The sequence below is a fragment of the Dermacentor silvarum genome, chromosome 2 (assembly GCF_013339745.2).
Source record: "Dermacentor silvarum isolate Dsil-2018 chromosome 2, BIME_Dsil_1.4, whole genome shotgun sequence".
NCBI classification, from domain to species: Eukaryota; Metazoa; Arthropoda; class Arachnida; order Ixodida; family Ixodidae; genus Dermacentor; species Dermacentor silvarum.
The window spans coordinates 246,503,976-246,520,257 of NC_051155.1; the positions used below are offsets into that span (position 1 = coordinate 246,503,976).

The window sequence follows — 16,282 nt, forward strand, 5'->3', positions numbered from 1 at the left end:
CCGGGTGATGCGGTAGCGGACTTTGTCACTGTGAATTTGCGGTTACCCTACAGATTGCAGATTCCTTGACAGGTGGCAAAGCGCGCCAAACAAATGGTGGTGCATACGGCGCCTGCTCTTTATTGTCGGCGCCAGCTACGCGCGAAGCGGTGATCGAGTCACCTGATGCACGGTCCTTTCGTCCATTGACATTAGCCCACCTGCCGTAAAGTTGGGATAGCTTTTCTGCATTTTGGAGAGAAACAGGAAAGCAGAACTTTCCCTGCCATAAATAAAGGATTGTCATAAAACACAGGCCCACTATTAACTCTTTCCCTACAGTGGAGAAAATAGGTGTTTTTTGTAGGCTACACCAGATTTATTTTTATGAAGAAACTGCTGCTCTTAAAGTCTGACGAAAAGGCAGCATCCTCAGACTAGCTGCTGCTCTATCCATCGATAAAATCAGCCGCAGATGCAGCGGTATCACGACATATGCGATCATTCGAAGCGCGCGCGCTGCTATTGGAGGCGGCCATTTTTGCTTTCTACTTTGACCATCGCGAAACTTCGGGGTATGTTCAAAAATCACCACCAAGGGGGGAAAAGCAAACTGTTTAGGAAACAAAAATATAGTTCTCCTTCACGTCCAATGGCGCAGTGTGTCTGTAAGTGGTGTGGAATTTCTCGAAAGTGGCGTTTTAAACCATCGATAGCGGGCTAACGATGCGCAATGGGCGCGGTAGGGAAAGAGTTAAACTGAGAACCTCAATGGTATTCAGTACGACAGAACTTCACCAATTTGCTATTTCAGAGGAAAAAAAAGCACTTGATTTTATTCAACAGAAATTCTTTCGATAAAAAAAAAAATTCTGGATCTTCATATACTAGAACTGAGCTGTAATCAGTGCTGGCATACTGATTTGATGTTCCCTTTAATAAGAGCAGACCGTACTGTATATCTTGATTTCTATGTACCTATGTTACTGATAGCTTGCTACATTTTTGTTTTGGAATGCTAGGAGACTCCAGAGCATGTGCAGCACCGTATTTTCTTGCCCAAAAATTGTAAACATGAAATTTTGTGCAAATGTTTTTAATGTGGAATCTCTATGATACGATCACAGCTAATACGAATTTCCGGATGATACAAATTTTTCTGAGGTCCCGGCTGAGCCCCATTACTTTGCAACGTGTTAGAGAACGGTTGTTACGAATCGATTATCGAGCCGTGTCGGTTGATACGAATAAACGCCGCCCCACCGACGGCCGCGAAAGAGAACAGCTAGCAATCACGTGCGTTTTCCCTTTCTCTTTTGGTGCGGAGGCGCGGACGCGGCGCCGGACAGCGCGGAAGCCGCGACTGGGCACGAAGAGTTTGAAGCGGCGGCGCTTTTGTTGCTTTTGTGCTTTTCTTTGTGTCTCTTCGCTCGCTGCGGCGGCCGCTCTTCCCCACGCGCGGCCGCCGTGGCAAGCGAAGGCGCGTGCGGTCTATCGCTTTAACGGAAACTGAGCGGCGTAAGCACGGCGCATACACAGGTCAGAGCCGTGTGGAGATCGCTTTCAAGATACGGTTCGCGCGACAACACCGACAGCCGGCACAGGCGCAAAGTAGAAGAACGCATTTGTTGGCAGAGTAAAAGCCCCCCACTCACTCCCTCCCGCGCTACCTTCCCGCTTTGCTCCGTTCGCGTGGGAGATTGCGTCCCCAGTTGCCCTTGCGCTCGGTTGCAAGATACGTATTTGGTGACGTAGCACAGCGTCGCCACGCCCCCCTCCCCCCTCCTTACCCCCACGGCCTCTCGGGCCATGGAACTCGCGTTTTCTCTCCGCTGTGCGTTTGCTCTCCATGAAGGCGCGCATCCCCCGCGCGCTTTTACTGGCACATACGGCGCGCAGCGACGATTTTATCGCCCTTGGACTCATGCTCCACGTCTCATGCTCCTCCTCCGCATCGCCCTCGTTGATCTCCTCTCCCATCGGTGGGCGCACCTCGTTGAGAAGCGTGCTCGCTACCGCCCTTGTCGGCGAAATTTTACCGCGGAAGCCGCATTATAACCGGTATTTCGTCTCACGCGGCTGCACTGTAAGCGGTATGCGTATACATGGAGTTCTATGGGAGGGTAAACGGGAGTCGGAAAAGGCCGCATTGTAGCCTGTTCTTCACTATAAACGGTTACGTTATAAGTGATCTATACTGTAAATGCTTTTTACGTGCATGTGCCTGAGTGAGTTCACCTCTGACTCTTTAATTTAGCTAGTTTTAATTGTGTTTCGATGATACGAATTTTGGCTAATACGAATATTTTCGAGACTCCGTGAGATTCGTATCATCGAGGTTCCACTGTATTCAGTATTCGCACACCCCTAGTTTTCAGTTTTGCTTGTACTCCTCTAAATAGCTGTGATGCACAAACACGTTGTTTAGCAGTGAAGTTGTAATAGGAACAAGCATTTGTACTTTGTTTGCACATAATTGTTATTCCAATGTGGATATTACGGAGGCATCTTAGATAGGGGCATGTTGCAGTGGTAGCATCAGCAGTGCCACCAAATGATGATGCACCAGCACCACAGATGCACAGTGAGCTGCCAACTCTCTTGAATTTTATTGCTATAGCAATTATATGGACGCTCCAAGTGAATTTTTGCCATCGGCGTCGCCGTGAGGTTCTGTTTATATTTAGGTATATGTATGCTATATGCCATGCCATGCTATATTACATGCGGTATATGCGGGTTATATTGCCACACCATTCTATCACTAAAGCTGCTCATACCAGGTCTTGCATTCCTCACAAAATTATTCCTCAGAATTTCAGAATGGCAGCCCACAAACAAATGTCATGAAACAAAACAGCGACAGCGCATGCCTTTCATCTTAAATCTTCTTAGACCTAAATGTTAAAGGTGCAAACAATAACAGAGCTCAAACCTTAAAATGACGTAGTTTTATTGGGGCGGCTGTACACTACCTCCGGGATCGGCCCAGGACAGAGGTTTGAAACGTACCCGATGCGGATATGTTGTGGTAAAGTCGCTAAGAAAGTCGTTGGCTTTAATTAATAAGCCTAATTGAAATTGGCAAAATTCAAACAGAGCACTCCTAGCACAATAGCTTGTTTTTACTTGGTCAGCTTACGTTTGTTTCAATTTATACTGCCACTACAGCTACGAGTCTTACACTTCGTGTAATATTCTAACATGTTGCTATTGCATTCATTGTTTTGCCCTTATGATGTGTTTTTTCATAATCTTTATGAATTTTGGCCGGTTCTATGATTCTAGGAATGTTATGTCATGTTTTACGAAAAATGAACTGAATTTGCGAAAAAATTTTAAGGGTGTTGAAAAATGGGTCGGTGCAAGATTGCAAAAAAGCATGCAAAAAAGAAATTGTGATGGTACTTGCACCACCTTCTTGTGGCTGTGCAAGATATTATGTGCCAGAAGGCTACTTAAGTGGTTTGAGCAAGTTTATTCAGAGAAGTTGCTGAAGCAGGTAAAATCAGCGTCAGCAAGGTAACTGAAAAAGTCACAATCTAATATCAATATGTTGCTTGACAGTCTCTGCTGTGCCAAGTTTGCTACTGCTTCTGTGCTGCATGTAAAGCTCAATAACTTTTAATAAAGTTTATATTTATGCCACTAAAGCTGTGTGCTCAGGGCAAAATTCTTAAAAAATTGTAAAGAATGTGAAAAGGGCTTACACTGTGATGTCATCTGCACACACAGCAACAAGTGGGCCAACAAGGCATGTTCCACCCCGGCATGCAGCAGGGAGCACAGGCACAAGCAGCTGGCATGCATCACCTGCCTCCACCAGGTATGTCTCGCGTGCTTGTCTTTGTTGGGGCTCTTCCTCCATATTACGGGTCTGTATTATAATTTCGTTCAGTGTGAGGACTGTCCCCCAGCTGCACACACACTGATTGAATGAGGCAGTTGGGCCACTTTAGATGATCAAGAGTGGTTGAACAAAAGATGCAGCTGGAGCCAATCTTTCGACAAATAGACTCGTCTTTGGCAGGGCAGCAACATTTAAAGTTTTCACTTTCCTGTGATTCTCTGCCTTGTTTGCCAGGGGAAAGTGCGACACTCTGGCTAGAAAAGTTTAAATTTTGCTACACCTTGCATAAACTGTGAAAATGAAACGGACAAAGATATAAGGTTAAATGGGACAGTGTTTACTTTGCAGAAGATACGGCCGGTACAGCCAGTATGGCAGGACGTTAGGTTAGCGCCACCACACCATCGCTTTCGTCTTGTAGGTGATCGTCTTATTTGTCCTACTCGTGGCACCTTGACGTAACCCCCGGTGGCAAAAGTGCCGACCCGGCGCCTTCTAGATGGCGGCCACATGGTATGGCTCCAGACGACCCACGTGGATGATATCAGATGACATGGACGACGGGGAAGCATCAGCTGGAGCTATTTCATAGGTGACATCACTGAGCTGTCGGACGACACGTTAAGGGCCAGAGTACTGGGAGAACAGCTTTTCCGATAGGCCCACACGCCGTGAAGGAGTCTGGCAGAGAACTGGACATCACGATGATGGTTGTCATAAAGAGGCTTCTGTCTTGCCTGCGACTCAGAAAGGCGACGGTGGGCAATCTGGCGTGCCTGGGCGGCTGTAGCTATGGCGTCGTGAGCATACTCAGACGGAGACTCAAGAGCAGTTGGCAGGAACGTGTCGAAAGGCAATGTCAGGTCACGACCAAAGAAGAGATACAAGGGGGAGTAGAGAGCGGTGTCATGACGGGACGAGTTGTTAGCGAACGTCACTAATGGGAGCGCGGCGTCCCAGTCACGATGATCTGAGAAGACATACATCGAGAGCATATCTGTAAGTGGTCGGTTCAGGTGTTCAGTGAGGGGCTGTTTGTCTGAGGGTGGTATGCAGTCGTGAACTTCTGTTTCGTGGCACAAGAGTGAAGTACTACTGATCTTCGATAACCCGATATAAAAAGTAATGGCCCCTCTTTGAGAAGCTGGCGAGAAGCTCCGTAGTTTAAGATGACGTCTTGGAGCAGGAAGTCCGCGATGTCGGTAGCACAACTGGTCTAGATGGCTCGTGTGACGGCATAGCGGTTTGAATAATCCGTTGTGACAGCGATATACTTATTTTCAGCTCTAGAGGTAGGGAAAGGGGCCAACAGGTTGAGGCAAACAGGATAAAACGGTTCGGTGTGTATATCAATTGGCTGGAGGGTTCCAGCCAGAAGTAAAGCAGGCTTCTTACGACGTTGGCATGGTTTGCAAGCAGTGACATAACGTTGCATGGTACGGTAGAGTCCAGGCCAGAAAAATCGTCGCCGGACACGGTCGTAGGTCCTCGAAACACCCAGGTGGCCCAGCAGTGGGGACATCAAGGAGTTGCGCGAGTACAGTTGCTCAGAGATGAGAAGGTACGACTATCAGCAGTTCTTGTCCTTCTGCGCTCGCGCATATTTCGGCGGTATAAGATGCCATCCAAAATGAGGAACAAGCTAAGCGAGGAGTCTGACGGGTCAGAACGGAGGCGGCTGATGAGGTCGTGCAAGGATGTATCATGTGCTTGCTCCTCGGCGATGTGGTGGTGATGGTGGCAAATAAAAAATCAAGCTAAGGATCACGTCGTGAGGTTAATGGTCAAGTACATGGAACAATACAGATGTGTGACGACCGGCCACGCTGACACGAGCGGCACACATTCGCAACACAGCGAGAGTTCCCCCATGAGCAACTCGTACGATGCGGGACTCGGCAGGAGTGAGCACTTTCTTGAGCTGCTTCGCGAGATCAGCGCTCATGACCGAGATGTGTGCGCTGGTGTCAATCAGGGCAGTGACAGGTAGGGCATCAGCTTCCACGGCGATTAGGTTCTGATCTGTCGGCAAGGTAAGGAGAGGATTTTGCAGGTCGAGAGTCCAATACAGCGTCACTTCCGGAAGCTGCATTCGTCAGTTTTCCGGGGATGAGTGTATAGAAGGGTGCGGCAATGAAAAACAAAGGGGCAGGGGCAAGTGAGACTGACGATCGTGTGACGACGGCGAACGGCTTGAGCGTCTGGTGGATGCAGAAGGGCCGCGGTCATGATATGTCGGGTCATTTGGAGCATCATATGGCTGGCGCTGGTTGTCATTGTAGCGGTAGTAGAACGTGGAGCATGAAAACGAGGGCTTACGATAATGGCAATAGCGAGAAATGTGCCCCACGCCGCTACAATGGAAGCATATGGGCTTGTCGTCAGGTGTTCGCCATAGGGCCGGATCTCGATAGCGCCGATAGCCTCCCGATTTTGAAAGTGATCTGCGATGGGGACAGAGTGCCCCAAGTGCTGATAGCTTCGTGTGCGCTGTGTTCTCGCCGCTTAGTTTGCATTGAAGCAAGAAGCAGCCTCTTCCATGTAAGAAAAATCCTTCGGCGAATGTACTTATTTTCATAAAAAAATCTAATTACAATATTGCAAAATTTTGATTTAACAAAGAAAATTGCTAATTTGACCGCCTACGTAATATCGAAGTCTAACTTTATTACTGCGTCAACACAGTTTTATTTACTGAATGAATCAGCAACTCCTGTTTTTTTTTCTGCACAACAGCACTGCAAAAGTTGCAATTCTCGTCATCTCGTGACTGATTGGCACTCGCAGCAGCGAAGGTCTCGTGACTCCTTTGCAGCGCGGCCATGGTGCGCATCTTCATTCAAGATGCACTTTTCACTACCACGTGCCCATGCCAATTATTTTTTCACCAGTGAGGTGGGCACCAACAGATCGTCTGTCCATAGCGATTTAGCCGGCGCTTTTCATCCTCGACAGCTTCCGCTTTGCTTGTGATATCGAGGCAGCCATTACACCTAGTCAAAATGAAACTACTGTTTGTGGCAATTGCGCCGGACTAAACCGCGGCCGCTATCGACGTGATCATGGATGATGACATCGCAGTTCTGAAGGCACGCGGCCCACCCACGCAAAGAGTCAAAATGCAACTTCTGTTTGCCGCAACCACTATGGACAAAAGCATGGTTGCTTTTGACGTGATCATGGATGGCAGCTACGCAGTTATGAAAGGCGGCCAACACGGTGTTATGCGGGGCGTTAAACTCAAGAGTAAGAGCTCTGAAGGTACAAATAGGCATGAAGCGTTCCGATGTTCCTGTCGTTCACTTACAATATCCGCTGATGACTATGGCGATGTGGACCCCACTGTTTAATTTTTTTTAGTTGGACCACAGTTAGACACTAGCACATTTTTAAAATTATTATTATTGTTATTATTATATTTTATGTCACACATATAACCGGTGGACCATTAGGGTACTGAATGGATACCAAGAGAAGGAAAGCGCAGTCGAGGACGGCAGAAAACTAGGTGGAGGTATGAAGTTAGGAAATTCGCAGGTGCAAGTTGGAATCGGCTAGCGCAAGACAGGAGTAATTGGAGATCGCAGGGAGAGGCCTTCGTCCTGCAGTGGACATAAATATAGGCTGATGATGATGATGATGGCAATATATGGCACCCCGCTCTTGCCGAGCTCTGATAGTTGTCCCAATTAACCGGTGTGCTGCCAAATCGAATAAATAAGAGTTTGGTTCCAATAAGTGATGCATATGCCTGCCTGGACCTGGACCAGAGGATGGGTCTGAATCATCTGATTTTTCAAATTGACGAGGGTCAAATTAACAAGGTTTTACTGTAGTAGCTACTCATCTAGTTAAAAACTGCTTAGTATTTAGTTAAGATTAGTAAAGTGTAAGTAGCCTAGTGCAGAGGGTTTTGTCCCTTGGCTCCTAGGCAGACTTTATTTCCTTTAGACCTGCTTTTGATAGTTAGCATACTTCTTGCTGCTCCTATTCAACTGCTATGATCCCATGTGAAGAGGCCACATTCATTGTTGGAGGGCGGAATTCTTAATTGTGGTATGTTGCTGGATCCCGGAAGCCATGAATCCACTGTGTTGCTGCTGCTGTTGTTGTAGTTTTGCACCACTACAGCACCTTCATTTGTGTAATGTGTAGAGACAGCATACAAGGAAAATCAAGCGTGATTATTTTATTTGCCTTCTATGCCAGAGAACTTTTGTGCATCTTTGACCTTCTGAAGAGGTGCGATGCAGTTTCGCATAGAAATTGCCACATGAAGTGCACCCAACATTTGTATTCTGTGCCTACTGCATGTTTGTTTGAAATGTCTGTCATATGCTTGTAGATGATCAGGCTTGTGCTTAAAGAGGCGAGGGGTGGACAACACATATAGACTTAGAGATCATTCATTACATCTGCAGTTGACACTTTGTGAGTGGGCCAGCTAGCTTTGAGCAAAGTATTGGTATGTCTGAAAGGAAGTACACTGAGCAAGGAGGCATAACTGACTGTGTGTGGTGATATAGGAACCATGGTAACTTCCATGGTACATGGTTGCCTGTGGTATAAAAGCAGGAGTGATTTGCAGATTTTTTGTGCAAGCTGCTTCCTCCAGACCAAAAAACCTGTGAAACGATCTGCAAGATTTTTTGTAGTCCCCAAACTGAAACAGATGGTGCTACCAGTGCTTCATTTATTAATTTGTAAAAAACCCTTTGCCTTTTTTTCCAACGTACCAGCTTGTGCTGATGTAAAAGCTTGGGTGAGTTGGTATTTCGTAGCAACAGTGGGCACAGTGCGAAAGATAAGGATTGAAAAATGAAACAGTGTTACATTTGTTTCCTTGTTTAATCCGTGTCATTCACACCGTGCTCACTTTTGCTGCTAGCTCAGCATGTACATCCATCATGGGACTTCCGTAAGCTGGGAGGCAGCGGCGAACACTTAGGATAACAAGAATATCCCAGGGTGTCTACCATCAGCGAAAAACAGAAAATTTCATGGAACTTCTGGAAAAATTTAGAAAAAGAAAACCAGTAAATTTTTACCCAGTTATGTTGAATCGGGGAAATTCGTACCTACAATGTTTATGGCGATCGAAGAAAGTTTTCAGCTGTACTTAGGCAATCGGCCAATGATGATCTCTTTCTTTTGTTTTGTGAGTGTGAGCCTCGCCGGCTATCCTTGGATTATTCTAAAACACATGATTAATTCAAATCTTGTATTACATACCACCTCATTTATAGCTTACTTGTAGTAGTAGTAAAAAATTATGGGCTGTCAGAGTATGGTAAACCTGTTAAATCAACTACAGTTGAATTTCGATAATTCGAACTGAATGGGGCCCGAAAATTTGTTCGAATTAAAAGGACTTATTTTTGAAGTGTTCGTGCTCCATAGAGCATCCATAGAGCACGACGTACGAACAGTGCGAGCCGTGAAATATCGCGGTGCGCAAGCACATAGCAAGTGAGGGCCACGAAACTGCCCACGTCGGCCAACGCTCGCTTCCCGATAACGGCAGAAAACGAAACTTCAGGGAAGCGGATTTGGCCTTGGCAACCCCATCGCTTCGGTGGCAGTGGCTTCGGTGGCTCTCCTCGCGCTCCCTCTCAACTCCCTCATAGCTTCCTCACCTTAGACTGTCTCCTTGCGCGCCCGCTGCCGTGCCGGCGCCGCCACTTCCGCCGGCCCCGTGCCAGCTTAGTCTGCTACTTGAAGTTTCATTTTCTGCCGTTGAAGCGAGTGTTGGCCGGCGTGGGCAGTTTCGCTGGCCGTACTGGGCCTTCCCCGTTGCTTCCATCTGCGCCGCAGCCGCAGCATTCGCTGAGACGTCGGCACGTATACGCGTGTTCCGGCGCAACGCAGAAACGGCGACCCTGCCATTTGAGAGAGTGAAATTTCCGCCACGGTTCTTTTTCTTTTTTTTTCCTCCGCGCGGCGTTGAGGGGTCTCGCCTAAGCTTTTGCTCTATGGTGGTGTCGGAGTAATGCCGGTCAGAGGCGCTGCCACGTGATTTGGCGCGCTGCTGAGAGCATTGTCCGTGTGCGATATTGTCACGGGTATAAACTATTTACAAGGTGTATTTACAGGAGATAGATAAACAGCAGCTGAGAATACAGAGAGGCTGTTTCCACGAACAGCACTTCGTCCTCTTCTCCGTCGTCGACATTGTCTGCTTTCCTACCATAACAATATGTTCAAATTAACCGTCGCAAATGCGTTCGCATTCGAATTACTGGGTGTTTTCACCCACTGGAATACACATAACTTTGACGGGACCACAGCGTCAGTTCGAATAAGCCGTAAATTCGAATTAAGCGTGTTCGAATTAACGAGATTCGACTACATCGTTCTTAACCGAAGGTTCTGGCCGGCACTCAAACATCAAACATTTCTATGGGACCAATATTTAGTTATTTTGATCTTGAAATTAGCCTTAGCTAGATAATTCGAACTTGGCTCATCATCACGCATAGGCCCCCGATTCCAATGGTCACGGCAATGGTGACTTCATTAGAGGCATCATCTTGGTGGCGCTCAGGGTACAGGTAATGCATCGAATGCACATTATCTCCCATCGAAAATGCCTATTTTTGGCCTACCCCAGAAAGATTTCAAAGTGAAGATGGTAGCTTACAACGAATTACTACACTATTTTCCTGATTATAATGTGTGGCTTTTTTTTTTCAACAAAATTCGTCCATAAATTGCTTGAACGGTGTCACTGGATATGAAACCAAAATTAAAAAAAATCACAGCATATCCACGGGGTGAATGATGATGAGTGGGCGAAGCTCCGGAGGGAATCATCGGATCTCCCGCTTAAGGGGACGCTAGCACAAACGCGTTAGAGACGTGCAGTACTCTCTAGTAAGGGGGAGCGGCCACAGCGTCTTACGCAGCCATTTACACATGCCGGAACGTGCACCTGCGTTTGCCGACACCATCACATGACTGCTGAGAGAGTATACCCCCCGTATTCATAAACGCTCCTCGACTTGAACTTGACTTGCCACCGCTTTGGGCAGCGCGTTCGAAACGCGTTGAAGGTAAGGCGGAGAGGCCACAGCGTCTTACACCAGCTTCTTACACGGGCCGTAACGCGCTAGCACAAACGCGTTAGAAACGCGCTAGAAACGCGGCCTTTCGTTAATGTTGGGTATTTATTGCCATCGTGGTGCGTGTGTCCATGTCCGCTTCGTGGCGTAGTAGGCTAACGCCGCGCGCTCGGAAGCCAGGGGTCCCTGGTTCGATTCCGCGCTACGGACACAACTTCGGAATTTTTTTTCTCATTTTTCTCAGACTGGTTACACACTACTACTACGACGAGGGACGAACGGGTGCCGCTTTAAGGAGCTTCGCCCCTAAAACTGTGTTCTCAACAGCCTATCATCAGAACTAGCCCCATCACAAGATGGCGACCATGGATGGCGACAGAACGAGTTCTTGCATGAAATGATGAGGACTACATACACCTTCAATCTGATTACGAAAGCACATTCAAACAATAAGTTATTTTACATGTTAAGCTTGCGGCAACAAGTCATATCACTTGTTCTTGGCGTTCCGAAGAATTGCATGCATCGCAGAATGAACTAGCGAAGTGGTTAGTCTAGGTGTAGGCCAGCATCTCCAAGTATATAAAATGTGCTATGAACTGTACGGAGGATGACATGTGATTCTTTATAGACAATGATAAGGTGCTGTCTGAGAGTGATGACAATGGACATTAGGTAAATAAATTTTCATTCGCTAAAGATAAAGTTCCCTGGTTTTGTCCTTTTCTTATTGCCAGAATTGGAGGCATGCAACGTTTTTCTTGCTAAAAGATCTTTGTTTTCTACTTTGAATTCATAAAATGTGGGCTGTGTTGGAATCTGGGCAAATACTGCCAAATGAATTAGGGGTGTGTTTTGGTGCTTTTTCTGCCTCTTGTTTAATTCGACCACTTTTGTGGGTCTCATCATGATCGAACTATAGAAAGTCGACGGTACAACTTGGGAAGCTGTAATCGAAGGTTTTTTTTAGATCGTAGCTCTTAGGTGCTTGTTCCTGCATTGAGTGTCGTCCTCAGCATCAGTGTAGCAGTCAGAACTAACGCGGAGTGCAGCGGAGGATGAAAGATGGCGATAGTGAAGAGAGGGCGAGGAGGAAAGCGGAGGAGATAATGGCAAAGGGGTGAGGAGGAAAGCGGAGTGCTACCTGAGACGTGCTCTATGGCGGCGACCCGCTACGAGATCACGCCATACTAGTGTGCGCCGTTACCCGGTCACCGATGACGTCATTGCTAAGGCGTGCAGTGAGCGTATCCGCCGATACCATAAATGGAAACGAAGTGCTGGCGTGGGTTTCGGACCCACTGCGCATGCACTACTTCACCTGTGCCATCGTCACTAGGGAATGCGCTTTGTGTGAGCCACGTGTTCACACTTTCTTTCCAAACAATGAGTGATGCAACCGGTGGAAGTGCTTCATCTGCCACTGTTGCTAAACGAACTGTTTGAGCAGCTCAGCGCCACCGCCAACAGGACCCTGCCGTTCAGATTCAAATTGTTTGTCTCTATATATCGCGAATTCAAAACGCCTAAACAGCTGCGCTCAAATTTCGCATTAGTGAGTATTGTAATCGGTGGTTAATTTTTTTTTTTTTCCATTTGCGTCTGAATCTCCAGTGGTTTAGACTGGCATGACATCCTATGGTACCTCAAATGCATCCTTCTTACACACATACATGCAAGCTCATATTTTCGCAACTAAAGCATCAGTGCATCTTGTTGCAACAGCACTGGTCTGCCCACTGTTCCCTGCTCTAGCCAATCAGTGTTCGTCACCTGGGGACTGTCCTCACCAGAATCAGAATTGGAATGTGCCCTCTTATTGAAGTTTCTTTTCTTTATTTTATGACACACATTTATTATAATGTTGTTTGTATCTGAGCATGTTAGGCCCATGGATTTCTGCTGGAATTGTTAGAAAAATATTTCACTGTTCTGTCAGACAAAATTTTGGATTGAGTTGGTGCATCTAAGAAAAGGATGTCTTTGAAACTTGTCTCCTTGTATATTCAATTGGGATTGTGTGAGCACACACATTCAGCTTGTGAGACAAGTGCCTGTCAATGCTTAAGTGTTCACTAGAAATGCTCTTAATCTATGTTATATAAAGCATCAATATTCTATTGCCTGAAGGCTTTCCGAACATGCTTAGCAACCTTCGGTTGGGGAATGCCTCGCTGTTTGCAGAGGCATTGTGCATGGTAAGTGAAAAGGATGGTTGAATTAGGCAACGTTGATGTGCAGTTGACTCTTGTTAATTCAAACTTCTAATGACCACAGATTTGTATCTGAATTACCAGAAGTTTGAATTATTCAATGTTGAATAAAACATAGTCCGAGACAGAATTATGGGTTAATAAGTTGGCTGATAAGGTGACATATTCGCATCCAAAGAGATGTACAACCAGTACAGGTATACAAAGAGATACCTAAGGAATGGTTGTGTTTCAGGCAATCGGGCAAGTAGCTCCCATTTCACTGTAGCTCCTGTCAGGATGCCATAACCTGAATATCAAACATAAGCATGTTTGGCTGTTTATATTTTACGAATGTCTACTTCCCAGCTATCTTTTGGCTATGTTCCTCTGTGTTGAGAAGCCACATGGCTTGAATTAGCTGAAGTCTTTGTTTTATTTGTTTGGATGAAGTGGTAGCAAAATGGCACTGGAAACATGGTGAGCCAAAATTTGCTCGAATTAACTGAGTTATTTGAGTTTGAATTATCACGAGTCGCCTGTACATAAAAAATTCAGCAAACTAGTCAAAATATCAAATATTTCGAATTGGCCAGAGTCACGAAGTATCAGAATTTTGTATTTATCCCAACCTTTATTATGCTTTCAGTATTGGTTTCAGACAACATTCTCAACTGTGCAAAAGCAGTACAGTCGAACCCACTTATAATAATACCAGTGTTAACATATATCGAATAATAACAATGAGCAGCTGTGGCACCATCAACTTTTGCGTGTGTTCTGTGGCAAAATAAACCACTTACTGTAATGTTCGCATGCCACGTTATTTGTTACAAAAGGAAATGTAATGTGAAATCCTGGAAAAGAAAAAAAGAAAGCGAGCTGCTGTCTTCGCCTGCATGCTGCCCCTGCCTGTGTACCGTGCATGCCACACACGACATTGCCAGCCTCATGCACCTCTCTCCCATCTTAATTCCACCCCTCCGAAACAAGAGTCAACTGCGCCAGCAGCCATCCTCGCCAATGCTAGTCGGCGCTATAGGCAGAGTCGACTTGTGTTTTGGAGGGGTGGAAGGAAGACGGGAGAGAGGTGCGTGAGGCTAATGCAGCAGAGGCACGGGCATGCGTGGCCCGCAGCTGTGGGCGGCAGCTCGCATTTTTCTTTTCTTTTCCAGGATTTCGCGTTTCGTTTTTCTTTTGGCACGGACATCCAGCAGCCAGATTTAATCCGTTATATCCAATAATGCGGCATGGGAACATTATAGTAGGTAACAGTGCAGCAGCTGTTCATTGTTACATCCGAGTATTGTTAAAACCGGTAATGTTATAAGTGGGTTCGACTGTAATTCTTTGTCTAATTAAAACAGTTCGGTGTCTGTCCTATCAGGTTCTTTTTTTTTTTTGTGCAACCTAATTGTAACAATTATTGGTTGTAACAATGGAATTTTCTTGGTACTACTTGCATATTATTATAAGTATGTTTGACTGTATCACCAACCCTTATAGAGCATACAGTTTCTATTTACACCTGTAACGTATAGTATGCGTGCATCATAGATCTATGTAGAGCCAAAAAATAAGGAAGGCTTCATTGAAGGTTTTATTATCTGTTGGCTTCATATGGTTGTGACTAATGAAATTTGGGCCTCTCGGTTCCCACCCCCTTCTCGTTCATAGATCTATGTGTGCACATTTGTGCTCGTGTGGCTCTTGTCTAATTCTTGGTTGGCTTTTACATTTTTGTTCTTTTTCATTCGGTAGGGTAATGATCCAGGCGGTCATGTTGCATACGAATCTGGTAGTTTTTTGTTGGCTGTTGGTGGACTGATTATAATATACTTGGTGACAACCTAAGAATTCAGTACAAGCTTTACCGACAGAACCGCACTGTTCAAAAACATAGCTTCCAAAAAAGCCGATGTTGAAAGAACTTTTATCTCTGTCAGGCATCACGGAAATGAGGAAGCCTAATTGACTGACGCGTCTATACAAATTAGATAGCAATGTTTCTGCCACTTTACTCTTAGGTTGTCATCGACTATTGAACTAGGCTGTAAAAACGAGCAGGGAAGTTGCGTTTGTGTGAAAAGAATTTGCTGGAGGCATATGGAGCCATTATTGGTTATGCTATGCCACGGCCGCTGGATAAAAAAAAAAGGTGAGGCCTGCCGCATGCATCGAAAATGGTGTGATCCGCCACGGCGCCACACGCTGGGGTCTGTTGTCTGGCATCGGCATAGCAAATGCGTCAGGAACGCGCTTGAAACGCCGTCACGCATGCAAGCCGAAGCGTTCCATCCCCCTCAGCTAGCGCAGTTCGGCACAGCCAAGCGGCCGACAATGCAACTACGGCCGTCACATTCGCTCCCATAGCAGCGCGCCCGACGCGGCAAGCCGCACCTTTTTTTTTATCCAGCGACCGTGGCTATGCAATGCAAGCCAGAATAGGGCAAGATAATGTCGCCTGCATATACCAGCTAGCTGTAACTATTTAAATGGCTTTTACTTTTTTATCCATTTGTGTTTTAAAATTGGTGATTTCCACAAATATTTTTTTCTGCAAATTACATTTCAAAATTTACTGCTCCATGATGTTTGTATTAATGTCATAGTGAGAGCTTTTTGTTGAAATTAATGTTACTTGTGTGGCAAAGATCTAAAAGGTGACTTGCTTCATACTTGCATGCTGAGCTGTCAAATCCTTTGGTTCTTTTCAGATTATTTTCGAGCTGTGGGTGAGCATGAACCAAAAGTCTTTTTTTTTTTTTTTTGCTTTGCCACTACTAAGTTGCATCATTCTTACTAACAAAAGCATATGCTGTGTGGGCCATGTAAGTTGTATCTGGCGTCTGAAGCGATCATGCTCCAGCTTTTAACCATGAATGTTTACCTTACTAATTTTTAATTTGCAAGTTCCCCACAATTGGTAGATGTGCAGTTGCATTCACAGATTACTCGTCTGATTCATGCTGTATTGGCATCATTTTCACTGCTCTATGCATGGCCTACAAGTGGTGCACTTATGGTGCTTGCACACTAGGATTAAAATTTGCAAATTTAATTCAAATGCTTATCAGTGGAAATTTGCTGTCATTTACTACAAAAGCTTATTCTGCTTCAGTACACCGTAGTTGGGGGGGGGGGGGGGGGGGCGCTTTTCAATATATGGGCACATTCTTGTCGTCTTATTCATATGGTCA

The 16,282-nt window shown here is 45.8% G+C and overlaps 1 protein-coding gene across 5 annotated transcripts in view; it reads left to right on the forward strand.

The window, feature by feature from the left end:
- The window catches only part of LOC119443051 (mediator of RNA polymerase II transcription subunit 12-like protein), a 159,505-nt gene that overhangs the window by 121,337 nt on the left and 21,886 nt on the right, over nt 1-16,282 (forward strand). For 4 of the 5 annotated variants that reach the window (XR_007465751.1, XM_037708183.2, XM_037708184.2 and 1 more), the window contains exons 39-40: nt 3,715-3,805; nt 15,800-15,817. Coding sequence is in view for 4 of the 5 variants with exons in the window: in XM_037708183.2 (XP_037564111.1) it covers nt 3,715-3,805; nt 15,800-15,817 (109 nt within the window). In the remaining variant the exon portion in view is untranslated. The remainder of the gene's footprint in view (nt 1-3,714; nt 3,806-15,799; nt 15,818-16,282) is intronic. The other variant, XM_037708185.2, reaches the window with a different exon arrangement.